At 44.6% G+C, this 26,285-nt stretch overlaps 1 protein-coding gene across 2 annotated transcripts in view; it reads left to right on the forward strand.

The window, feature by feature from the left end:
- The window catches only part of LOC139420661 (disintegrin and metalloproteinase domain-containing protein 22-like), a 105,879-nt gene that overhangs the window by 50,481 nt on the left and 29,113 nt on the right, over positions 1-26,285 (forward strand). For both annotated transcript variants that reach the window (XM_071170878.1, XM_071170887.1), the window contains exons 4-6: positions 4,113-4,179; positions 7,049-7,131; positions 23,489-23,552. In XM_071170878.1, the coding sequence (XP_071026979.1) occupies positions 4,113-4,179; positions 7,049-7,131; positions 23,489-23,552 (214 nt within the window). The remainder of the gene's footprint in view (positions 1-4,112; positions 4,180-7,048; positions 7,132-23,488; positions 23,553-26,285) is intronic.

The following is a 26,285-nucleotide window of genomic DNA, read 5'->3' on the forward strand; positions in this document are numbered from 1 at the left end:
AATGCCAGTGTGTGTGTGTGTGTCTGACCAGCTGTTTGGCGTCTGCTTGGTCATGTGACTGGTGTCGCTATCTTACAAACACACACAGATACGCATGGGCATACACATACAGACACACACTTTCAGATTCTTTATACACAAAATCCTCTACTTGGTCTCTGTATGCCCCCGAGAAACTTTGAAACACTCCATCTCTTAGTCAGTGGAAAAACTATCCCCGCCTCCACAGCACAGGCTGTTGATTGGGTGCTGACAGGCGGTTGGAGGTGATTGATTGCTCACTGGGCCAATGTTGGGAGTGGGTCTGTTGAGGTGCAGCACGCTGGTGTGATTATAGATTTTAGTGTCACTCCCGATGCTCCAACTAATATACATCCAGGGAAGTACAGAGTCTGATATTGGGGTGGAGCCAGGTGTTCCCACAGATATAGTAGCTCAGCAGAGCATAAAACACCCTGATGCAGCATTAGCAGTTGCACCAAACACCTAACAACTCAACTGACACCAATAAAGAACTTACCAGCGTAGGTAGAGGGCAGTGTGTAACTGTGTGTGTGTTATGTCTGGGTTGTCCTTCCTGTTGTTTAGTGTTTGGATGTCAAATCCAATTTTATTAGTCACATTCTTCATAAACGACAGGTGTAGACTAACAGTGCAATGCGGACTTAGGGGCCCTTCCCAACAATAGAGAGAGAATAATAACACAAAGAATAAATACACAATGAGTAACGATAACTTGGCTATATACACTGAGTACCAGTGCTGAGTCATGATAACTTGGCTATATACACAGGGTACCAGTACTGAGTCATGATATCTTGGCTATATACACGGGGTACCAGTACTGAGTCATGATAACTTGGCTATATACACTGGGTACCAGTACTGAGTCATGATAACTTGGCTATATACACTGGGTACCAGTACTGAGTCATGATAACTTGGCTATATACACGGGGTACCAGTACTGAGTCATGATAACTTGGCTATAGACACTGAGTACCGGTACTGAGTCAGGATAACTTGGCTATATACATGGGGTACCAGTACTGAGTCATGATAACTTGGCTATATACACAGGGTACCGGTACTGAGTCAGGATAACTGGGCTATATACATGGGGTACCAGTACTGAGTCATGATAACTTGGCTATATACACTGAGTACCAGTACTGAGTCATGATAACTTGGCTATCTATATACACAGGGTATGAGTACTGAGTCAGGATAACTTGGCTATATACACTGGGTCAGTACTGGTCAGTGCATGCTCTGAGTACGTGTCCTGGTAATCCGCCTGGCCCCGCGGCTTTGTGAATGTTGGCCGGTTTAAAGGTCTTCCTACGGAGGGAGCCCACTCATTTGTCTCTCTTGAGCCGTTCCTCTTCCGTGTCCTGGGGATTAGGGCCCGGTCTGAAATGAGCTGTACAGCCACAGCTGCCGACCCGTTGAAGTAGAAATCTTAATCTAAATTGAGGTTAGTGATCACTGTTCTGATGTCCAGAAGATGTTTTCAGTTATAGGAAATGATGGTGGAAATATTATATACAAAAATGATGAACTAAAATAAGTTAAGATCAGCTTAAAAAAACACAAAATAAAGAATTGGTCAGGAGCCGGTAAGATGGCAGCCATCCACTGCAGCGCTGTGTGTATAGCTCATATATCTCTGTCCCAGATTGGGGCTGCAGTATGTAACTCAATGGGGAATCTTAGGCCCAGTTTTGCTGAGAAAGCATTCATAGACTGACTGGCCCTTGTGTATTAGTCTCTCTCTTTCGTTCTGTTTCTCTCTCTTTCTGTTTCTCTCTCTTCCTGTTTCTCTCTCTTCCTGTGTCTCTCTTTTTCTGTTTCTCTCTTTCTATTTCTCTCTTTCTGTTTCTCTCTTCCTGTTTCTCTCTCTTCCTGTGTCTCTCTTTTTCTGTGTCTCTCTTTTTCTGTTTCTCTCTTCCTGTTTCTCTCTTTCTGTTTCTCTCTCTTTCTGTTTCTCTCTTTCTGTTTCTCTCTTTCTGTTTCTCTCTTTCTGTTTCTCTCTTCCTGTTTCTCTCTTCCTGTTTCTCTCTCTTTCTGTTTCTCTCTTTCTGTTTCTCTCTTTCCTGTGTCTCTCTCTTTCTGTTTCTCTCTCTTTCTGTTTCTCTCTTTCTGTTTCTCTCTTTCTGTTTCTCTCTTCCTGTTTCTCTCTTTCTGTTTCTCTCTTTCTGTTTCTCTCTCTTCCTGTTTCTCTCTTTCCTGTGTCTCTCTCTTTCTGTTTCTCTCTCTTTCTGTTTCTCTCTTTCTGTTTCTCTCTTTCTGTTTCTCTCTTCCTGTTTCTCTCTTTCTGTTTCTCTCTTTCTGTTTCTCTCTCTTTCTGTTTCTCTCTTTCTGTTTCTCTCTCTTTCTGTTTCTCTCTCTTTCTGTTTCTCTCTCTTTCTGTTTCTCTCTCTTCCTGTGTCTCTCTTCCTGTTTCTCTCTTTCTGTTTCTCTCTTTCTGTTTCTCTCTCTTTCTGTTTCTCTCTTTCTGTTTCTCTCTCTTTCTGTTTCTCTCTCTTTCTGTTTCTCTCTCTTCCTGTTTCTCTCTCTTCCTGTGTCTCTCTTTTTCTGTTTCTCTCTTTCTGTTTCTCTCTTCCTGTTTCTCTCTTTCTGTTTCTCTCTTTCTGTTTCTCTCTCTTTCTGTTTCTCTCTTTCTGTTTCTCTCTCTTTCTGTTTCTCTCTCTTCCTGTTTCTCTCTCTTCCTGTGTCTCTCTTTCTGTTTCTCTCTCTTTCTGTTTCTCTCTCTTCCTGTTTCTCTCTCTTCCTGTGTCTCTCTTCCTGTGTCTCTCTTTTTCTGTTTCTCTCTCTTCCTGTGTCTCTCTTTTTCTGTTTCTCTCTTCCTGTTTCTCTCTCTTCCTGTGTCTCTCTTCCTGTGTCTCTCTTTTTCTGTTTCTCTCTCTTCCTGTTTCTCTCTTTTTCTGTTTCTCTCTCTTCCCGTTTCTCTCTTTTTCTGTTTCTCTCTTCCTGTGTCTCTCTTTTTCTGTTTCTCTCTTTCTGTTTCTCTCTTTCTGTTTCTCTCTTTCTGTTTCTCTCTTTCTGTTTCTCTCTTTCTGTTTCTCTCTTTTTGTTTCTCTCTCTTTCTGTTTCTCTTTTCCTGTTTCTCTTTTCCTGTTTCTCTCTTTCTGTTTCTCTCTTTCTGTTTCTCTCTTTCTGTTTCTCTCTCTTTCTGTTTCTCTCTTTCTGTTTCTCTCTTTCTGTTTCTCTCTTTCTGTTTCTCTCTTTCTGTTTCTCTCTTTTTGTTTCTCTCTCTTTCTGTTTCTCTTTTCCTGTTTCTCTCTCTTTCTGTTTCTCTCTTTCTGTTTCTCTCTCTTTCTGTTTCTCTCTTTCTGTTTCTCTCTTTCTGTTTCTCTCTTTCTGTTTCTCTCTTTCTGTTTCTCTCTTTTTGTTTCTCTCTTCCTGTGTCTCTCTTTTTCTGTTTCTCTCTTTCTGTTTCTCTCTTTCTGTTTCTCTCTTTCTGTTTCTCTCTCTTTCTGTTTCTCTCTTTCTGTTTCTCTCTTTCTGTTTCTCTCTTTCTGTTTCTCTCTTTCTGTTTCTCTCTCTTTCTGTTTCTCTTTTCCTGTTTCTCTTTTCCTGTTTCTCTCTTTCTGTTTCTCTCTTTCTGTTTCTCTCTTTCTGTTTCTCTCTCTTTCTGTTTCTCTCTCTTTCTGTTTCTCTTTTCCTGTTTCTCTTTTCCTGTTTCTCTCTTTCTGTTTCTCTCTTTCTGTTTCTCTCTCTTTCTGTTTCTCTTTTCCTGTTTCTCTTTTCCTGTTTCTCTCTTTCTGTTTCTCTCTCTTTCTGTTTCTCTCTCTTCCTGTTTCTCTCTCTTTTTTCATGATTCTCTTTCACTCTGTCCCTTTCTTTTGTCTGCTCACTTTTCTGCTCTTTTCTGCTCATTCTCTCTCTTCTCTCTACAAACACATCCACGACATGAAGTAATCCTCTATCAGTAGCAGCTGATAATTGGTGGTATGGATGCGCTGACACTTAGAGACAATCCTGGAGATAACCAGAGAATACTGTCATTTCATTAACACTCTTCCGTCCCTTTAACCGACACAGAGCTCTGAATTCATATCTGTAGTTGTCTAACTTTTCTCCTCTGTTTCCTATTCTCTTCTCCCCAGTGATCTTCTGTCTTCAAAGTACATGGAGAGGCATATTTCAGAAAATGGGAAGGCTGTCATCTTCAAAGTAAGAACCTGAGCACCGTATGGAAATCTAGTCTCTGAATTAGAATGTTGTTTCAGAAATGAGATGGTTTGATGATAACCTGCTGATAGGGTGCACTACAGTGTTGTGTCATTAACTACCAATGGTTGATCCTTCAAACTCTTCATCTGGGATTAACAACATCCTCATAGCTTGACCGTACAGTAATCTGGACATCCACCTCTCTGTGCCACGGCCAGATCAGAGTTAAACAGTTAAAAAGATGATTAGGTTATTAGGGGAATAATAATCCACACTTTACGGATTATTATCTCTTCGTGTTGTTACTATGGGATACTTTATTAGCCATCAACAGTCTTTACAGTGGCCAACTATGTAATAATGTGTATAAACAGCTGAGAAGCAGCAGGGTAGAATAACATTCATTCTGATGGTAAGGACTTACTATGACTGAGATGTGTGGTTGTTCCACCTAGCTATCTGAAGATGGATGCACTAACTAAGTAGCTCTGGATAAGAGTTTCTGCTAAATGACTACAATGTAAAAAAAATATAAAAAAATGTGGGCCATGATTACAACAGCCCTGCAGCTTCCCTAGCTCTCTCTCTCTCTCTCTCTCTCTCTCTCTCTCTCTCTCTCTCTCTCTCTCTCTCTCTCTCTCTCTCCCTTTTGTCTCTCTCTTTTGTCTCTCTCCGTCCTTCTCTCACTGTCACACAATCTCTCTCTCTCTCTCTCTCTCTTCTCTCTCTCTCCCTTTTGTCTCTCTCTTTTGTCTCTCTTTCTCTCTCTCCGTCCTTCTCTCACTGTCACACACAATCTCTCTCTCTCTCTCTCTCTCTCTCTCTCTCTCTCTCTCTCTCTCTCTCTCTCTCTCTCTCTCTCTCTCTCTCTCTCTCTCTCTCACACACACACACACACAATGCAGTTTGCTGGGTATTTCTTGCCTCTATGAGAACTGGAGCAGAAGGTTCAGAGGAGGGGAGGAAGACGGGTGCTGGATAGTAGAGCGCAGCCCTGCTTATAAATAGCTCTCTCTTCCTATCTTCCTCTCTCGCTTTCTTTTTCTCTCTTCCTCTTGTTCTTCCCCTCTCTCACTCTCTCTCTCTGACTCTCTCTCGCTCTTTCCCTCACACTCTCTCTCCCTTTCTCTCTCTCTCTCTCTGACTCTCTCCCTCTCCCCCATTGACTGAGAGTGATATCACAGGAGTACTTCCTCCCCAGAGAAGAAGTAGGAAGGAGAGGGGAACTCTAATGACAACAGAAGTAACAGTCATCTCATCCATAGATAGTGATATAGATAGACAGGCTTTGATGGTCATTGTCTCCCTTCACATTCCTCACTCCCTCTCTTTCCATCTCTTTCTCTCTCTCCCTCCTTCCTGACAGAGTTGTGGTAGAGAGAGTGTTGTGGTAGAGAGAGAGGGAGTCGTGGTAGAGAGAGAGAGTGTTGTGGTAGAGAGAGAGAGTGTTGTGGTAGAGAGAGAGGGAGTCGTGGTAGAGAGAGAGGGAGTCGTGGTAAAGAGAGAGAATGTTGTGGTAGAGAGAGAGGGAGTTGTGGTAGAGAGAGAGAGTGTTGTGGTAGAGAGAGAGAGTGTTGTGGTAGAGAGAGAGGGAGTCGTGGTATAGAGAGAGAGTGTTGTGGTAGAGAGAGAGGGAGTCGTGGTAGAGAGAGGGAGTCGTGGTAGAGAGAGAGGGAGTCGTGGTATGCAGTGGGGCAGTGCAGAGCTGCCTCCCTGTGTTCGGCCCAGGGGAGGGTGTAGTGCAGGAATTGATCCAGTGATAAAAGCTGTTTTCCCTCTGAGAGGCCGGCTTCCTGTCTATTGGCAGTTAGACCAGGAGAAATAGACCAGGAAGAGACAGCACTTAGACATCATACAAATCTATATGAATAAATATGGCTTTATGTACCACACGCACATGCAGCCTAACGCAGCAGAATGGGCCTAAGCACTCTGTGGTTTAAAAAAGCCTGAGAGATGGAGAGAGAGACGTCGAGGGGGAGGGAGAGAGAGACATCGAGGGGGTCGATCATTGCTGTGGCTTCCTGTCAGTAGATGATCTGATGAGAGAAACAAGAGGAAGGTTAAGATAGGATAGAGGGAGTAGTGAGTAGTAGAATATCTCCCTCTCAGATCATTAAATGTGTTCAGGGATGCATGTGACCTGGTTGAGCCCCCAGAGCATTTCCGTGCACCTGAGATCTGTATACGCGACCAATAAACTTTGATTTGAGACACACACGTCCCTGTAGTCTTGATTCTGTCGAACGTATTAGTATTCGCAGACACCCCTTGGTCTATGTGAGCATATACTCTGTGATAGATTACTTCAGTCTCGGGATCTAAGGGGGAATGCTCTGTGATTGATTGCTCTGGATTCATCTCCTTACGAAATGCTCAGTGATAGATTGCTCTTTCTTCAGAGTGTGCAGCAGTGTGTACAGCAGTGTGTACAGTATGTAAAGTATGTGTATATTGTGTGGTGAGGACAATGACCATGTCCTGAAAGAAAACAGGCACTCGTGTTGATCTGTAAGGAGTAGATATGTGTTTAAACTGATGCTAGTAGCTCCACCTTTCAACACATTGCTGACATCTTTGGTTGTTTCTGGCCAGGAGGTTGGATTGGCTCTAAAGTTACCGTCCTCTATGTCACTGACAGTTGTGTTAATCTATCTCCCCCCCCCCCCTCTCTTTTTCTCTTTCTCTATCCCTCTCTCTCTCCCTCTCTCTCTCTCTCTTTTCTCTTTCTCTATCTCTCTCTTTCTATCCCTCTCTCTCTCCCTCTCTCTCTCTCTCTTTTCTCTTTCTCTTACTCTCTCTCTTTCTATCCCTCTCTATCTCTCTCTCTATATATATATATTTATCTCTCTCTCTCTCTCTCTCTCAGGGAGGAGAACATTGTTATTACCAGGGGATAGTGCGGGACATCCCTGAATCCTTCGTGGCCCTCTCCACCTGCCACGGCCTGCAGTGAGTATTCTGTGTGTGTGTTTTCCTCGGATCAGTATTTCCTTCCCCCTGTGTCCCAGTCTCAGGCCTAAGTAGCAATTATCCCATTTAGGCATTATGCCAGTATAATTATTGCAGACTAGCTGACCTCTCTCTCTCTGTTGTGTGTGTGTGTGTCTGTTGTCCAGTCATGACACGCAAAGGCCGCCACTCAGAGCCAGTTTCCTTTATGTTGTGTTGGTCCCACCTGGACCTGATCCCAAGGCTCTTACAGGGAGCTGAATTGAACACCAGGGAGCACCATTTGTGTAGCTTGATGCTACCAACCACCTCAACATACACATACAGTCATACTTTATTTATCTTTCTGTTCACACATAAACACCTCCCTCTTCCTCTCTCTCTCTCTCTCTCTCTCTCTCTCTCTCTCTCTCTCTCTCTCTCTCTCTCTCTGTGTCTCTCTCTCTATGTCTCTCTCTCTATGTCTCTGTGTCTGTCTTTCTCTCTCCATCCCCCCTCTCTCTCTCTCTCCATCCTCTCTCTCTCCATCCTCTCTCTCTCTCTCTCTCTCCATTCTCTCTCTCTCTCCTCCCTGCAGCATTGTCCTGTGGGACGTCTCTGTTTCTCAGGCTGGTATTTTTAGTTGTTCTCTAAAGCAGTGCTTTCTCTGAGAGAGAGATGGGTCAGCTGGCGAAAGCCCTGCAGGGAGGTGTGTGTGTTGTATGTATGTTTATGTGTGTGACTGTATTGGGATATATCTGACAGTATCGGGCGTCTCGAATGCAAAGGAAACACACACACACACACACACACACAGAAGAAACACACACCTGCAGTGTCATACACCTGTGTCAGTCAGGGAGACGCACCTCTTCTATATACATCTCTGAGAGAGAGAGAGAGAGAGAGAGAGAGAGAGAGAGAGAGAGAGAGAGAGAGAGAGAGAGATTCTCTCTTATGCTGAGTCAGGTCTCTACCATGATGTACATCCTGCCTTGCCTTCACACACAGACACACACCCTGTCGTGCTGCAATATAATATTAACAGTCGAAGTAGGATTGGGACTCAATTGAATGTACTGATGTCCCAGTGTCCATCAGGCTCTAAACCACAATGTGACTCAGAGAAAACTGTTCTTCTAAACCACAATGTGACTCAGAGAAAACTGTTCTTCTAAACCACAATGAGACTCAGAGAAAACTGTTCTTCTAAACCACAATGTGACTCAGAGAAAACTGTTCTTCTAAACCACAATGTGACTCAGAGAAAACTGTTCTTCTAAACCACAATGTGACTCAGAGAAAACTGTTCTTCTAAACCACAATGTGACTCAGAGAAAACTGTTCTTCTAAACCACAATGTGACTCAGAGAAAACTGTTCTTCTAAACCACAATGTGACTCAGAGAAAACTGTTCTTCTAAACCACAATGTGACTCAGAGAAAACTGTTCTTCTAAACCACAATGTGACTCAGAGAAAACTGTTCTTCTAAACCACAATGTGACTCAGAGAAAACTGTTCTTCTAAACCACAATGTGACTCAGAGAAAACTGTTCTTCTAAACCAGATATTCCCAAACTGGTGTACGCTCTGCCGTCGGGGGTGCGCTCTGCCGTCGGGGGTGCGCTCTGCCGTCAGGGGTGTGCTCTGCCGTCGGGGGTACGCTCTGCCGTCGGGGGTACGCTCTGCCGTCGGGGGTACGCTCTGCCGTCGGGGGTACGCTCTGCCGTCGGGGGTACGCTCTGCCGTCGGGGGTACGCTCTGCCGTCGGGGGTACGCTCTGCCGTCGGGGGTGCGCTCTGCCGTCGGGGGTGCGGTCTGCCGTCGGGGGTACGCTCTGCCGTCGGGGGTACGCCAAATGAAAGTGTAATTCACATTTAAATTTAAAAAAATGTCAAACAGTTCATTTATATTTTCCAACGGGGCTATACATTTGGGTGAGGTTTTTTTCTCGCATGAGTAGCCTTGTTTCACTGACAAAAATAAAATTCAACCATCTAGTGTTCAGTGAAATAACAACACAATGTCAAATACAGGTAGCCTAGTCAAATAATTAACATCCAATCACGTTAACTGTTACTCTCTCGCGCAAAACCTTCACTCTTGCGCAGACATTTAGAACGAAACATGACAATTTGAAAAATAAGCCATGGAAGTATTTGGAGCGAGAATAAAGATGACTTTTGAGTAATAAGACATGTATAAAAGCAACAGATACCATTAATAACAAGGGCTAGAAATTCTACGTTTCAAGATTGCTTCGATCACGTTGACTGGGATATGTTCCGGATAGCCTCAGACAACAACATTGATGTATACGCTTACTCGGTGAGCGAGTTTATTAGCAAGTGCATCGGTGATGTTGTACCCACTGTGACTATTAAAACCTTCAATAACCAGAAACAGTGGCTTGATGGCAGCATTCGGGCAAAACTGAAAGCACGAACCACTACTTTTAATCATGACATGGCAACCGGAAAAATGACCGAATACAAACTATTACAGGCTATTCCCTCCGCAAGGCAATCAAACAAGCTAAGCGTCAGTAGAGAGACAAAGTGGAGTCGCAATTCAACGGCTCAAACACGTATGTGGCAGGGTCTACAGTCAATCATGGATTACAAAAATAAAAGAAGCCCTGTCACGGACACCAACGTCTTGCTCCCAGACAAATTAAATGACTTCTTTGCTTGCTTTGAGGACAATGCAGTGCCACTGACACGGCCCACTACCAAAACCTGTGGGCTGTCCTTCTCCATGGCCAACGTGAGTAAAACATTTAAACGTGTTAACCCTCACAAGGCTGCCGGACCAGACCCACTCCAATTTGCTTACCGCCCCAATAGATCAACAGACGACGCAATCGCAATCACACTGCACACTGCCCTAACCCATCTGGACAAGAGGAATACCTATGTTTCTGCCTGTAGGAGGGGAGGATCAAGATGGTATCGTGGTCCGATTTACCGAATGGAGGGCGGGGGAGGACCTTATATGCATTCTGGAAGGAAGTATAGCAATAGTCGAGGGTTTTAGCAGTGCGAGTACAGCAATCAGTATGTTGATAGGATTTCAGGAGCCTTTTCCTCAAATTTGCTTTGTTAAAATCCACTGCTACAATAAATGCAGCCTCGGATATGTGGTTTCCAGTTTGTCCAGTGAAGTTCTTTGAGGGCCGTCGTGGTATCTACTTGGGGGGGATATAGACCACTGTGGCTATTATTGATGAAAATTCTCTCGGGAGATAGTACGGTCGGCATTTAATTGTGAGATATTCTAGGTCAGGTGAACAGAAGGACTTGAGTTCCTGTATGTTATCACAGTTACACCATAAGTCGTTAATCATAAAACATATACCTCCACCGTTCTGCTTCCTGGAGAGATGTTTGTTCCTGTCGGCGCGATGTACTGAGAACCCAACTGGCTTTACAGAGTCAGACAGTATATCTCGCTATGTTTCCGTGAAGCAGTGTATGTTACAATCCCTGATGTCCCTCTGAAAAGCAACTCTCGCCTTGAGCTCATCAATTTTATTGTCCATAGATTGGACATTAGTGAGTAAAGACTGCCTCGAGTACCTCTGCTTAGCCGTTGTTGTTTTGGGTCGGCCTCTGGAAAAAGTTTGATTGCTCTGGGGAGAGTAAACAAAGGATCCGCTCCAGGGAAGTCGTAGTTCTGGTCATAATGCTGGAAGTTCTGGTGAGTTACCGCCGCTCTAATATCCGATAGTTCTTCCCGGCTGTATGTAATGACACAAAACAATTCCTGAGCCAATAACATAAAACACAGTACATGAACAAACAAAATACTGCAACGTTGCTGAAGAGTTAGTCGCCATGCTGCCATCTCCATCGGCGCCATCATCAAGTAGGCAGCGTCTTATCTGGTGAGGTACTGTGGCTAGGACAGGCAAGCCCCATACTATTGTGGAGGACTTCATTCTTCCTGCTGCCGCGGATATGGCTGGGACAATGATGGGGGAAAAGGCCCAAAAAACTATACAGACAAATACTTACGATGCATCAGTGACATGGCAGGAGATGCTTTGAAACAATTACTGCTTCGCATACAAACCAGTGAATTCTATGCCTGACACAGCTCCTGGTATATGTCCATTATGTTTATGGGGGGTCAATTAAGGAAGACATCCTCTCCTAGAAACCAGCATAACATGAGAGGATATTTTTTAAGTACTGGACAGCTTTGTGACTTCGAATAGACTTTGGTGGTCAAGATGTGTTGGTTTCTGTACTGATGGCGCAAAAGCCATGACAGGGAGACATAGTGGAGTGGTAACGCGCGTGCAAGCAGTTGCTCCCAAAGGCACTTGGGTACACTGCAGCATCCACCAAGAGGCTCTTGCTGCCAAGGGAATGCCTGACAGCTTGAAAGACGTTTTGGAAACTACAGTGAAAATTGTTAACTTCGTTAAAGCAAGGCTCCTGAACTCTTGTGTATTTTCTGTACTGTGCAATGAAATGGGCAGCAACCATGTAACACTTTTACAAAATACAGAAATGTGCTGGTTATCAAGAGGCAAAGTATTGACACGTTTTTTTAAATTGAGAGCCGAACTTAAAGTTTTCTTTACTGACCATAATTTTCACTTATCCGACCGCTTGCATGATGACGAGTTTTTCACACGACTGGCCTATCTGGGTGATGCTTTTTCTCACCTGAATGATCTGAATCTAGGATTACTGGGACTCACCGCAACTATATTCAATGTGCGGGACAAAACTGAGGCTATGATTAAGAAGTTGGAGCTCTTTTCTGTCTGCATTAACAAGGACAACACACAGGTATTTCCATTATTGGATGATTTTTTTGTGTGCAAATGAACTCAAGCTTATGGACAATATCAAATGTGATATAGCGAAGCACCTGAGTGAGTTGGGTGCGCAATTACGCAGGTACTTTCCCAAAACGGACGACACAAACAACTGGATTCGTTATCCCTTTCATGCCCTGCCTCCAGTACAGTTACCGATATCTGAACAAGAGAGCCTCATCGAAATTGCAACAAGCGGTTCTGTGAAAATTGAATTTAATCAGAAGCCACTACCAGATTTCTGGATAGGGCTGCGCTCAGAGTTTCTTGCCATGGCAATTTGCGCTGTTAAGACACTGATGCCCTTTGCAATCACGTACCTATGTGAGAGTGGATTCTCGGCGCTCACTAGCATGAAAACTAAATGCAGGCACAGACGGTGTGTGGTAAATTATTTAAGACTGATACTCTCTCCAATACAACCCAACATTGCAGAGTTATGTGCATCCTTTCAAGTACACCCTTCTCATTAACTTGTGGTGAGTTATTCACAATTTTTGATGAACAAATAAGGTTTTATATGTTAGATGGCTAAATAAAGACGAAAATTATTGATTATTATTATATTATTATTCGTACCCTGGTCCTTTAACTCTTGCGACGAGCAATCCTGGATCCGGGATCGTAATCATAGCCTAAAACGAATTAGCATAACGCAGCGGACATAAATACCCCTAGAAACTTTTCCTATTCATGAAAATCGCAAATGAAATGAAATAAATATATTCAAACACAAGCTTAGCCTTTTGTTAACAACACTGTCATCTCAGATTTTCAAAATATGCGTTACAGCCAACGCTAGACAAGCATTTGTGTAAGTTTATCATGGCATAATGCTATGCTAGGCTCTGCTGGCAGCAGGCAACATTTTCACGAAAATAAGAAAAGCAACCAAATTAAATAATTTACCTTTGAAGAACTTCGGATGCTTTCACTCAGGAGACTCCCAGTTAGATAGCAAATGTTCCTTTTTTCCAAAAAGATTATTTTTGTAGGCGAAAAAGCTCCCGTTTGTTCATCATGCTTGGCTGAGAAATCGACCGGAAAATGCTACCATTACAACGCCAAACTTTTTTCAAAATGAACTCCATAATATCGACAGAAACACGGCAAACGTTGTTTAGGATCCATCCTCAAGGTGTTTTTAACATATATATTCGATAATATATCCGTCGAGGCAATTGGTTTCTCATAAGAAGCGATTGGAAAAATGGCTACCTCAGTATTTTACGCAAGATTTTGTGCGGGAGACACCATGTGACCACTTGCTAAATATGCTCCCTTACGGCTATTCTTCAATGGAAATGAGTAAAAAGACGTCACAGTGCTGTAGACACCTTGGGGAATACGTGGAAAACGTAAGCTCATTCGTAGCTCATTCACAGCCATATAAGGAGTCATTGACATGAGGCGGTTTAAAAAAATGCAGCACTTCCTGGTTGGATTTTTATCTGGGTTTCACCTGTAACATCAGTTCTGTGGCACTCACAGACAATATCTTTGCAGTTTTGGAAACGTCAGAGTTTGCATAGTCGAGCATCTTTTCGTGACAAAATATCTTGTTTAAAACGGGAACGTTTTTCATCCCAAAATGTTAATAACGCCCCCTAATGCATAAAAATAGCTCTTTGTCACTTCCCAAGAGCCGGGTTGTGACAAAAACTCACACTCATTCTTATGTTTAATAAATGTATTGTATAGTGTGTGTATGGCAGGCTTACAATGATGGCAAAAAAACAAGATTTGAGAGTGCGCTGACCCTGGTGCTAGAGAGGGTATGTAGCTGGAGGTTCAATGTTTGAAGGGGTACGGGACTATAAAAAGTTTGGGAACCACTGTTCTAAACCATCCACCATGAGAGTAGAGAAGACTGTTCTTCTTGTAGTACTTTATGGTGAAACAAAATGGAAAAAGCACATTGTGACAGTGTGACCACTGTGTTACTGTTTACAGTAATCCACCATCCTGATCCTCCATCCTGACCACCCTCTCTCTCCTAGCCTGATCCACCATTCTGACCGTTGCGCTCTCATTGTGTGTAAGCTCGCGAGACCAGGATGGTGGATCAGACAATCTGTCTTCTGTCCTGGGTGATATTTAGTCTTCCGTGTGTGTGTGTGTGTGTGTGTGTGTGTGTGTGTGTGTGTGTGTGTGTGTGTGTGTGTGTGTGCTGACCCATCTGCGTTAGGCATACAGTCAGTGAATTCCCAATAAGGCTGTGAGAGTCCCATCATAGCAGCCTGATATACAGTGCTATATACGCTCAGAGATAGAGAGAGTGTGTGTGTACGTGCGGACGGTAGGTCTGGCAGAGACAGTTGGTGCTGACGGGGAACTCTGTATGTGGAGCATCATCCCAGCCTGGATGTGAGGTGTGTGTGATCTTGACCCTCATTCCTATAGTACACACTTTGACCTGAGCAATCTCCTAAATAGCTTCTGATAACGTTAATTGATGATGTCCGCTTCACAGTCACACGTCAGCCTGCATGCACGCACACGCACCCTCACACACACACACGCACCCTCACACACACACACACACACACACACACACACACACACACACACCTCAGCCTAGTTTACAGGGACAAGGGGACCTTCACATATATGCTGGATGGGAAATTGTTTTGTGAGTGTTTAAGATGATTGCTGCCCGCAATGACACTACAGAGGACGTTTACCTATCCTTCGTGTGTGTGTATGTGTGTGCGTGCGTGCGTAGTAACCCAGAGTTGCTGTTTTAGACATCCACCTTCTAGTTCACAGTAATACCGTATTGTAGATAGTGTTGAAGGCAGTGGAGAATACACTCTATATCGTATATCAATATCCAGTCATTGCAGATTGCACCATTTTATGGTCTATATTTGAACCAAGACAATATTACAGACTGTTTTCCTTGATGGAGAAAGGCCTAAAGGTGGTGGTTAAGGCTAGTGTTGGTTAGTAGTGTTGGTTAGAAGTGCTAGTTAGTAGTATTGGTTAGAAGTGCTAGTTGGGGCCTCCCGGGTGGCGCAGTGGTTAAGGGCGCTGTACTGCAGCGCCAGCTGTGCCATCAGTCCCTGGGTTCGCGCCCAGGCTCTGTCGTAACCGGCCGCGACTGGGAGGTCCGTGGGGCGACGCACAATTGGCCTAGCGTCGCCCGGGTTAGGGAGGGCTTGGTCGGTAGAGGTGTCCTTGTCTCATCGCGCACCAGCGACTCCTGTGGTGGGCTGGGCGCAGTGTACGCTAACCAAGGTGGCCAGATGCTCGGTGTTTCCTCCGGCGCATTGGCTGGCTTCCGGGTTGGATGTGCGCTGTGTTAAGAAGCAGTGCGGCTTGGTTGGGTTGTGTATCGGAGGACGCATGACTTTCAACCTTCTGTCACGGTTTTCGTGTATGTGAAAGAGAGTCGGTCCAAAATGCGGCGTGTAGATTGCGATCCATGTTTAATAAACAAACGTAAAACACGAATCGATACAAACACTACAAAACAAAGAACGTAATGAACGTAACGAAAACCGAAACAGTCCTATCTGGTGAAAACACAGAGACAGGAACAATCACCCACAAACACACAGTGAAACCCAGGCTACCTAAATATGGTTCCCAATCAGAGACAATGACTAACACCTGCCTCTGATTGAGAACCATATCAGGCCAGACATAGAAATAGACAAAAATCCAACATAGAATGCCCACCCAGCTCACGTCCTGACCAACACTAAAACAAGGAAAACACACACGAACGATGGTCAGAACGTGACACCTTCGTCTCTCCCGAGCCCGTACGGGAGTTGTAGCGATGAGACAAGATAGTAGCTACTACAACAATTTGATACCACAAAATTGGGGAGAAAAAGGGGTAAAACATTTTTCTTTAAAGAAGTGCTAGTTAGTAGTGTTGGTTAGAAGTGCTAGTTAGTAGTGTTGGTTAGTAGTGCTAGTTAGTAGTGTTGGTTAGTAGTGCTAGTTAGTAGTGTTGGTTAGTAGTGTTGGTTAATTGTGTTGGTTAATAGTGTTAGTGAATGAAATGAATGAATTGCATTTTGTTTTCATGTCAAATCGCCAATTGGCCACCCACCCAATTGACACATAAACAAACATTACAATCATTTACTGTGGTAATTAAATGATAATTCTTCTTCCGGTGTTCTCTGCATTATGCATCGCATAAAGGTAAAAATCAATACATAATAGTAAATAAGGTTATCCAAACAATAATTACATCCCTAGGGCAGTAAAATAACATATATACATACATAAATACATACATACATACAGTGCCTTGCGAAAGTATTCGGCCCCCTTGAACTTTGCGACCTTTTGCCATATTTCAGGCTTCAAACATAAAGATATAAAACTGTATTTTTTTGTGAAGAATCAACAGCAAGTGGGACACAATCATGAAGTGGAACGACATTTATTGGATATTTCAAACTTTTTTAACAAATCAAAAACTGAAAAATTGGGCGTGCAAAATTATTCAGCCCCTTTACTTTCAGTGCAGCAAACTCTCTCCAGAAGTTCAGTGAGGATCTCTGAATGATCCAATGTTGACCTAAATGACTAATGATGATAAATACAATCCACCTGTGTGTAATCAAGTCTCCGTATAAATGCACCTGCACTGTGATAGTCTCAGAGGTCCGTTAAAAGCGCAGAGAGCATCATGAAGAACAAGGAACACACCAGGCAGGTCCGAGATACTGTTGTGAAGAAGTTTAAAGCCGGATTTGGATACAAAAAGATTTCCCAAGCTTTAAACATCCCAAGGAGCACTGTGCAAGCGATAATATTGAAATGGAAGGAGTATCAGTCCACTGCAAATCTACCAAGACCTGGCCGTCCCTCTAAACTTTCAGCTCATACAAGGAGAAGACTGATCAGAGATGCAGCCAAGAGGCCCATGATCACTCTGGATGAACTGCAGAGATCTACAGCTGAGGTGGGAGACTCTGTCCATAGGACAACAATCAGTCGTATATTGCACAAATCTGGCCTTTATGGAAGAGTGGCAAGAAGAAAGCCATTTCTTAAAGATATCCATAAAAAGTGTCGTTTAAAGTTTGCCACAAGCCACCTGGGAGACACACCAAACATGTGGAAGAAGGTGCTCTGGTCAGATGAAACCAAAATTGAACTTTTTGGCAACAATGCAAAACGTTATGTTTGGCGTAAAAGCAGCACAGCTCATCACTCTGAACACACCATCCCCACTGTCAAACATGGTGGTGGCAGCATCATGGTTTGGGCCTGCTTTTCTTCAGCAGGGACAGGGAAGATGGTTAAAATTGATGGGAAGATGGATGGAGCCAAATTCAGGACCATTCTGGAAGAAAACCTGATGGAGTCTGCAAAAGACCTGAGACTGGGACGGAGATTTGTCTTCCAACAAGACAATGATCCAAAACATAAAGCAAAATCTACAATGGAATGGTTCAAAAATAAACATATCCAGGTGTTAGAATGGCCAAGTCAAAGTCCAGACCTGAATCCAATCGAGAATCTGTGGAAAGAACTGAAAACTGCTCTTCTTCTGAAGAGGAGAGGCGAAAAGGATCAGAGGACCAATATGCGACGTGGTAAGTGTCCATGGTAAATCTTTAATAAAGAAAGACTGAACACTATACAAACGAGTAACAAAAACAATAAACCAAATTCGACCGTGACGCTACAAAATGAGACCTGTGCTGAAACAAGCCATCAACATAGACAATCACCCACAAACAAACAGTGCAACCCAGGCTACCTAAGTATGATTCTCAATCAGAGACAACTAATGACACCTGCCTCTGATTGAGAACCATACTAGGCCGAAAACATAGAAATGCCCCAAAACATAGAAAAACAAACAGACTGCCCACCCAACTCACGCCCTGACCATACTAAATAAATACAAAACAACGGAAATAGAGGTCAGAACGTGACAGTTTGAAGCCTGAAATGTGGCAAAAGGTCGCAAAGTTCAAGGGGGCCGAATACTTTCGCAAGGCACTGTACATACAGTTGAAGTAGGAAGTTTACATACACTTAGGTTGGAGTCATTAAAGCTTGTTTTTCAACCACTCCACATATTTCTTGTTAACAAACTAGAATTTTGCCAAGTCTGTTAGGACATCTACTTTGTGCATGACACAAGTACTTTTTCCAACAATTGTTTAAAGACAGATTATTTCACTTATAAATCACTGTATCACAATTCCAGTGGGTCAGAAGCTTACAGACACTAAGTTGACTGTGCCTTTAAACAGCTTGGAAAATTCCAGAAAATGATGTCATGGCTTTAGAAGCTTCTGATAGGCCCATTAACATAATTTAAATCAATTGGAGGTGTACCTGTGGATGTATTTCAAGGCCTACCTTCAAACTCATTGTCTCTTTGCTTGACATCATGGTGGAAATCAAAAGAAATCAGCCAAGACCTCAGAATTTTTTTTGGAGAGCTCCACAAGTCTGGTTCATCCTAGGGAGCAATTTCCAAATGCCTGAAGGTACCACGTTCATCTGTACAAACAATAGTACGCAAGTATAAACACCATGGGACCACGCAGCCGTCATACCAATCAGGAAGGAGACGTGCTCTGTTTCCTAGAGATGAACGTACTTTGGTGCAAAAAGTGAAAATCAATCCCAGAACAACAGCAAAGGACCTTGTGAAGATGCTGAAGGAAACAGGTACAAAAGTATCTATATCCACAGTAAAACGAATGATATATCGACACAACCTGAAAGGCAGCTCAGCAAGGAAGAAGCCATTGCTCCAAAACCGCCATAAAAAAGACTACGGTTTGCAACTGCACATAGGGACAAAGATCGTACTTTTTGGAGAAATGTCCTCTGGTCTGATGAAACAAAAATGGAACTTTTTGACCATAATGACCATCGTTATGTTTGGTAGGAAATAGGGGGAGGCTTGCAAGTTGAAGAACACCATCCCAACCGTCAACTATTATTCTGACATTTGAAATTCTTAAAATAAAGTGGTGATCCTAACTGACCTAAGACAGGGAATTTTTACTTGGATTAAATGTCAGGAATTGTGAAAAACTGAGCTTAAATGTATTTGGCTAAGGTGTATGTAAACTTCCGACTTCAACAGTATAAAGATAAATAAATATAAATACAGAAAAAAATTAAAAAGTAAACAGAAGTCATTTGAACCCAGTCTGGCACAAAGAGAAGATTCATATGGGAGACAAACCTTCAGTATAGACAATCTATATACACACATGCCATTTACCACATAGAAGCTAAATATTTGTACATGTCCCGCCCTGACCTTAGAGATCCTTATTATTCTCTATGTTTGGTTAGGTCAGGGTGTGACTCGGGTGGGAAAGTCTATGTTTTCTATTTCTTTGTTTGTGGCCGAGTGTGGTTCCCAATCAGAGACAGCTGTCTATCATTGTCTCTGATTGGGGATCATATATAAGTTGTCATTTTCCTTTTGGGTTTTGTGGGATCTTGTTTTCTGTTTAGTATCTGAGCCTGACAGAACTGTGCGCTTTCGTTTTTTGTCTTTGTTATTTTGTTTGGTGTCATCAATAAAAATACGATGTACGCCTACCACGCTGCGCCTTGGTCTCCTTCTACAAATGAGAGCCGTTACAGAAGATCCCCCCCAAAAACGGACTAAGCAGCGTGGCCAGGAGGTCTGGACATGGGAGGACATCTTAGACGGTAAAGAATCCTGGACGTGGGAGGGGATCCCGGCCGGAATGGATCTCCTTCCATGGGAGCAGACTGAGGCAGCGAGGGAGGAACAACGTCGACACTGGGGTTTGTGACCTCAAAGCAAGCACGAGAGGCAGCCCCCAAATGTTTGGGGAGGGGCACACGGGGAGATTGGCGGAGTCAGGGTTTAGACCTGAGCCAACTCCTCGTGCTTACCGTGCCTCGTGCTTACCGTGGGGAGCATGTGACCAGGCAGGCACCGTGTTATGCAGAGCCCGGTGCGCGCTGTGGCAGCGCACATTTGCTGTGCTAGAGTGGGCATTCAGCCAGGACGGATTGTGCCGGCTCAGCGCTCCTGGTCTCTGGTGCGTCTCCTCGGTCCAGGATATCCTGCGCCAGCTCTACGCACAGTATCCCCAGTTCGTCAGCACAACCCAGTGCGGCCTGTTCCAGCTCCCCGCACTTGCCGGGCTACAGGGTGTATTCAGCCAGGACGCGTTGTGCCAGCTCTACGCTCCAGACCTCCAGTGCGCCTGCACGGCCCTGTATATCCTGCGCCTGCTCTACGCACTGTGGTGTCATATTTCTGCTTTACCAAATGAGGAGAGAGTTACAAACTTCACACACCAGTCAGAGTTATACTTAAACTACATCTTTTAATAATAAGCTTTGCAATAGCCTTTTTGACTTTCAATGATGCGCTATCTCTAATGAACCATTGAAAGTACCGACAGAAAAGTACAAAGATCTTTTATAGCCAAGATACACCCCTCTCAACTTACACTGATGAACCACAGATCTTAGGAACAGTTCACAAAGGTTAAGATTTGTATGAAAGATATCTATAAAACATAGCAGACAGTTACTGCTGTGTCAACAGTTTTCATTGTAATGACCAGTGTCTGGCCCTCCTACTCCAAACTAGAACCCGTCTCACCCTGGTACAGTATAGCACAGAACCATTACCTCATGTTATCTGGACTGCTCTTTAGGCTTTATTAGCCAAAGGCATGGTAAATCTCCTCTGTCAGTGCTATCTCATAGAGGCCCATCCTCAGTGGAACACACATACAATACTCTATTCTGTCTAATAAAACCACCATTATAATGCAATACAAGCATTATTACATAATCTTGCAATTTTCCACGACAGCACTATGCCTTCAGTGCGCCTTCATAGCCCAGTGCGTCCTGTGCCAGCTCTCCACACTCACCGAGCTAAAGTGGGTATCCAGCCAGGACGCGTTGTGGCAGCTCCCCGCACCAGGCTTGTACGTCTCCTCAGTCCGGTGAGACCTGTTCCGGCTCTACGTACGAAGCCTCCAGTGATGATCCATGGCCCGAAGCCTCCAGTGATAATCCATGGCCCGAAGCCTCCAGTGATTATCCATGGCCCGAAGCCTCCAGTGATAATCCATGGCCCGAAGCCTCCAGTGATAATCCACGGCCCAAAGCCTCCAGTGATAATCCAAGGCCCGAAGCCTCCAGTGATGATCCATGGCATGAAGCCTCCAGTGATGATCCATGGTACGAAGCTTCCAGTGATGATCCATGGCATGAAGCCTCCAGTGATAATCCAAGGCCCGAAGCCTCCAGTGATGATCCATGGCATGAAGCCTCCAGTGATGATCCATGGTACGAAGCTTCCAGTGATGATCCATGGCATGAAGCCTCCAGTGATGATCCATGGCCCGGAGCCTGCAGTGATGATCCATGGCACGAAGCCTCCAGTGATGATCCATGGCATGAAGCCTCCAGTGATGATCCATGGCACGAAGCCTCCAGTGATGATCCATGGCATGAAGCCTCCAGTGATGATCCATGGCCCGGAGCCTGCAGTGATGATCCATGGCACGAAGCCTGCAGTGAGGATCCAGGGAAAGGAGCCTCCAGCGACGATCCCCAGGCCGGAGCCTGCAGCGACGTTCCACAGGCCGGAGCCTCCAGCGACGGTCCACAGGCCGGAGCCTCCAGCGACGGTCCACAGGCCGGAGCCTGCAGCGACGGTCCACAGGCCGGAGCCTGCAGCGACGGTCCACAGGCCGGAGCCTCCAGCGACGGTCCCCATGCCGGAGCCTGCAGCGACGAACCCTGCACCAGAGGCGCCACCGAAGTGGGGGGAGCCTCAAGCGGAGCGGGGCCTGCGTCCAGCACCGGAGCCTCCACCGAGTGTAGATGCCCACCCGGACCCTCCCCTATAGGTTCAGGTTTGCGGCCGGAGTCCGCACCTTTGGGGGGAGGGGGGGGGGGGGGGGGGGGGGGGTACTGTCATGCCCTGATCTTAGAGATCCTTATTATTCTCCATGTTTGGTTAGGTCAGGGTGTGACTCGGGTGGGAAAGTCTATGTTTTCTATTTCTTTATTTTTGGCCGAGTGTGGTTCCCAATCAGAGGAAGCTGTCTATAGTCGTCTCTGATTGGGGATCATATATAAGTTGTCATTTTCCTTTTGGGTTTTGTGGGATCTTGTTTTCTGTTTAGTATCTGAGCCTGACAGAACTGTGCGCTTTCGTTTTTTGTCTTTGTTATTTTGTTTGGTGTCATCAATAAAAATACGATGTACGCCTACCACGCTGCGCCTTGGTCTCCTTCTACAAACGAGAGCCGTTACAGTACAATTTAATTATAGGTAGCCCTTTTTCTTTTATTCCAGGCTTTATCTAAATATTCTGCAAACGGAAATACACAATGGACAAAAAACAATTTCACTTTCTCCTCATCACTCAGCCACATAATTCCAGGGAATATCTGATGAGCAAGCATATATCGTGGTAGAAAGGGCAATAGAGGATAAAATGAGTTTCATTTTTTTTTCTTCAAGGTCACAATAGTTACATATTCTTTTATTTTCCATTTCACCACAATACCGACCTGTTTCAATACGCAGAGGCAATATCCCTGATCTTACCTGTGCACATAGCGATCTCTTGCTTTTAGGTAGGTTATACATAATATATCTCTCACACACAAATTCATCCTTAATCAAACAAAAGGTTCTCAATTTGGGTTTATGATTCATATTGTATTGTTAGTTAGTAGTGTTGGTTAGTAGTGTTAGTTACTAGTAGTAGTGTTGATTAGTAATGTTAGTAGTGTTGGTTATTAGTGTTGGTTACTAGTGTTAGTAGTGTTGGTTATTAGTGTTAGTAGTGTTGGTTAGTAGTGTTGGTTACTAGTGTTAGTAGTGTTGGTTAGAAGTGTTAGTAGTGTTGGTTAGTAGTGTTAGTTGTGTTGGTTAGTAGTGTTAGTTACTAGTGGTAGTGTTGGTTTGTAGTGCTGGTTAGTAGTGTTGGTTAGAAGTGTTGGTTACTAGTGTTTGTAGTGTTGGTTAGTAGTGTTGGTTAGTAGTGTTGGTTACTAGTGTTGGCTAGTAGTGTTAGTAGTGTTGGCTAGTAGTGTTGGTTAGTAGTGTTAGTAATGTTAGTTATTAGTGTTGGTTAGTAGTGTTATTTACTAGTGTAAGTAGTGTTGGTTACTAGTGTTGGTTAGTAGTGTTAGTTATGGAGAGGAGGCTCATTTACAACAGACCTGCAGTGTTTTTATGTCCTGACATGTACCAGTATAAACATGTATCAGTATCAACCATCCATAGACATGTACCAGTATAAACATGTACCAGTATAAACTATCCATAAACATGTACCAGTATAAACTATCCATAGACATGTACCAGTATAAACCATCCATAGACATGTACCAGTATAAACCATCCATAGACATGTACCAGTATAAACCATACATAGACACCTATCCCTCTTAGTGCCGTTACAGACACACACAGTCCTCATCAGTTACTGTAGAGAAGAGAGAGAGTGCTGGCATCCATCTTGTTTACGTCTGCAATGGCTGGCGGTCATATTGATCTCTCTTTTTCTCTCTCTCTGTCAGTGGGATGTTCTTTGATGGGAATCACACCTACATGATCGAGCCTGGAGGAAAGGACCTCGTCAGCGTGAGTACCTCGGCTAAGCCTGGCCTTGACCATCCATTCACACATGCGCACGCACTCACACACACTGTGTAATGGTAGTCGTCTCGACTGAATGGGACTAGAAGCTCTTGCAGACCGGACCGTGAATGCAGATCACAAAGCAGACTACCCTTACGTTACACATCCCATAATTAACATTGACTTCAAAGTATTGTTATCCACTAGGACAGAGCAGAGTTGACCGGACAGTTAGTTAATGAGGAATAGAGAATGATATAATTAAGCAATAAGGCACAAGTGGGTGTGGTATATGGCCAATATACCACGGCTAAGGAATGTTCTTAGGCACGAAGCATCGCGGAGTACAGCCTGGACACAGCCCTTAGCCGTGGTATATTGACCATATACCACAAACCCCCAAGGTGCCTTATTGCTATTATAAACTGGTTATCAATGTAATTACATCAGTAAAAATAAATGTTTTGTCATACCCGTGGTATACGGTCTGATATACCACGGCTGTCAGCCAATCAGCATTCAGGACTCTAACCACCCAGTTTATAATACAGTATATGTTTGTATTTATGAGGGAGAGCTGATGGTTTAAAGCAGCATCTGTCGCCCTGAGAGAAAAGACCAAGCTCTGATTCTGATGTGTTGATGTAAGAGGCACTTTATCTTCTGCGTCTGTGTTTAGGGTGGAGGTAATCAGGAAGGGATGAAAGGTATATTTGTTTGTGTGCAGTGTGTGTGCAGTGTTTCCCCTAGGATTTTTTTCAGAAGTGGCGGCAAGGGTAGGGGGGATGAATTACTACAAGCGTTAGCGCAATGACATGCTAGCTGTTCCCATAGACATCCAGTCATTGAGCCAACAACTATCAATTTAAAAATGCATCTTGGCAGAAATATATAAATAAATCATGTGTGTGCGTGCGTGTCTGTATGTGTGTGCGTGTGTTCGTGCATGTCTATGTGTGTGTGTCTGTATTTGTGTGTGTCTGTATGTATGTATGAGTGTGTGTGTGCGTGCGGGTTTGTGTGTGTATGTATTTCAGGCATATAGAGCCGCCTTCTTAAAATGCATATCCATCTGACAGGTTTACCACCTTATGGTGGAGAGGAGAGAGAGAGAGGAGAGGGGAGAGAGGAGAGAGGAGAGGGGAGAGGGGAGAGAGAGAGAGGGGAGAGGGGAGAGAGAGAGAGGAGAGAGAGGAGAGAGAGAGGAGAGGAGAGGGGGAGAGAGAGAGGAGAGGGGAGAGAGAGAGAGAGGAGAGGGGAGAGAGAGAGAGGAGATTGTAAAATGAGAAGAAGGACGTGAAATGAGTCAGGGAGAAGGAGGGAAGAATAGAGAAAAAGGGAGAGAGGAATGGACAGAGACAGTGGGAGTGAGGGAGAGAGGAATGGACAGAGACAGTGGGAGTGAGGGAGAGAGGAATGGACAGAGACAGTGGGAGTGAGGGAGAGAGGAATGGACAGACAGTGGGAGTGAGGGAGAGAGGAATGGACATGAGACAGTGGGAGTGGGAGAGAGGAATGGACATGAGACAGTGGGAGTGGGAGAGATGAATGGACATGAGACAGTGGGAGTGGGAGAGAGGAATGGACATGAGACAGTGGGAGTGGGAGAGATGAATGGACATGTGGGAGTGGGAGAGAGGATTGGACAGAGACAGTGGGAGTGAGGGAGTGGGAGAGAGGATTGGACATGTGGGAGAGAGGATTGGACAGAGACAGTGGGAGTGAGGGAGTGGGAGAGAGGATTGGACAGAGACAGTGGGAGTGGGAGAGAGGAATGGACATGAGAAAGTGGGAGTGAGGGAGAGAGGATTGGACAGAGACAGTGGGAGTGAGGGAGAGGAATAGAGAGAGACAGTGGGAGTGAGGGAGAGAGGAATAGACAGAGACAGTGGGAGTGAGGGAGAGGAATAGACAGAGACAGTGGGAGTGGGGGAGAGGAATGGACAGAGACAGTGGGAGTGAGGGAGAGAGGAATAGACAGAGACAGTGGGAGTGAGGGAGAGGAATAGACAGAGACAGTGGGAGTGAGGTAGAGAGTAAAATACAGTGGGAGTGAGGGAGAATGAGGGGGTGAGAGAGAAACAGAAATGAACAACACTGGGAGCCTGTGGCTTTATGGCATCTGTTTTAGCAGCCTCCTTCATCCTTCCCTCCCTATCTCCCTCTCCTCCTCCCCTCCTTCTCTCCCTCTGTCATTCCTCTGTAGTCTTCCTGGAGGGACGGAATTATTGAAGCAAGGAGTGAGTGGGAAAATTGCACTCCAAGATCTCTCAACTCAGAAAATCTCTGCAGCACTCTGCTAGACACACACACGCAGTGTGGCATCTATAAGTTGTTCGCTAGTTAGCCGTTAGCATCCTGGCTCCAGGAAAAGGCCATGCTTTGCTACTGTCAAGCCCAGTGTCGGCTGTTAGTTTCTGGGCTTAAAGCCACTGATACGCCTGCCTTCTTGGGGCTACTCTCTCTCTCTCTCTGACAGTCTGCTTGGTGTGCAGTTCATTCTAAGAGGCTAGTCACACAGACACACAGATGCCTGCTGGAAAGATCAAGTAGTGGCCTCCCTGCCCTGCATGCCAAGTTTGATACTCACACACACACACTCACCCACAGACACACACACACACACACACACACACACACACACACACACACACACACACACATACACACACACACACACACACACACACACACACACACACACACACACACACACACACACACACACACACACAC

Source organism: Oncorhynchus clarkii, chromosome 2 (assembly GCF_045791955.1).
Source record: "Oncorhynchus clarkii lewisi isolate Uvic-CL-2024 chromosome 2, UVic_Ocla_1.0, whole genome shotgun sequence".
NCBI classification, from domain to species: domain Eukaryota; kingdom Metazoa; phylum Chordata; class Actinopteri; order Salmoniformes; family Salmonidae; genus Oncorhynchus; species Oncorhynchus clarkii.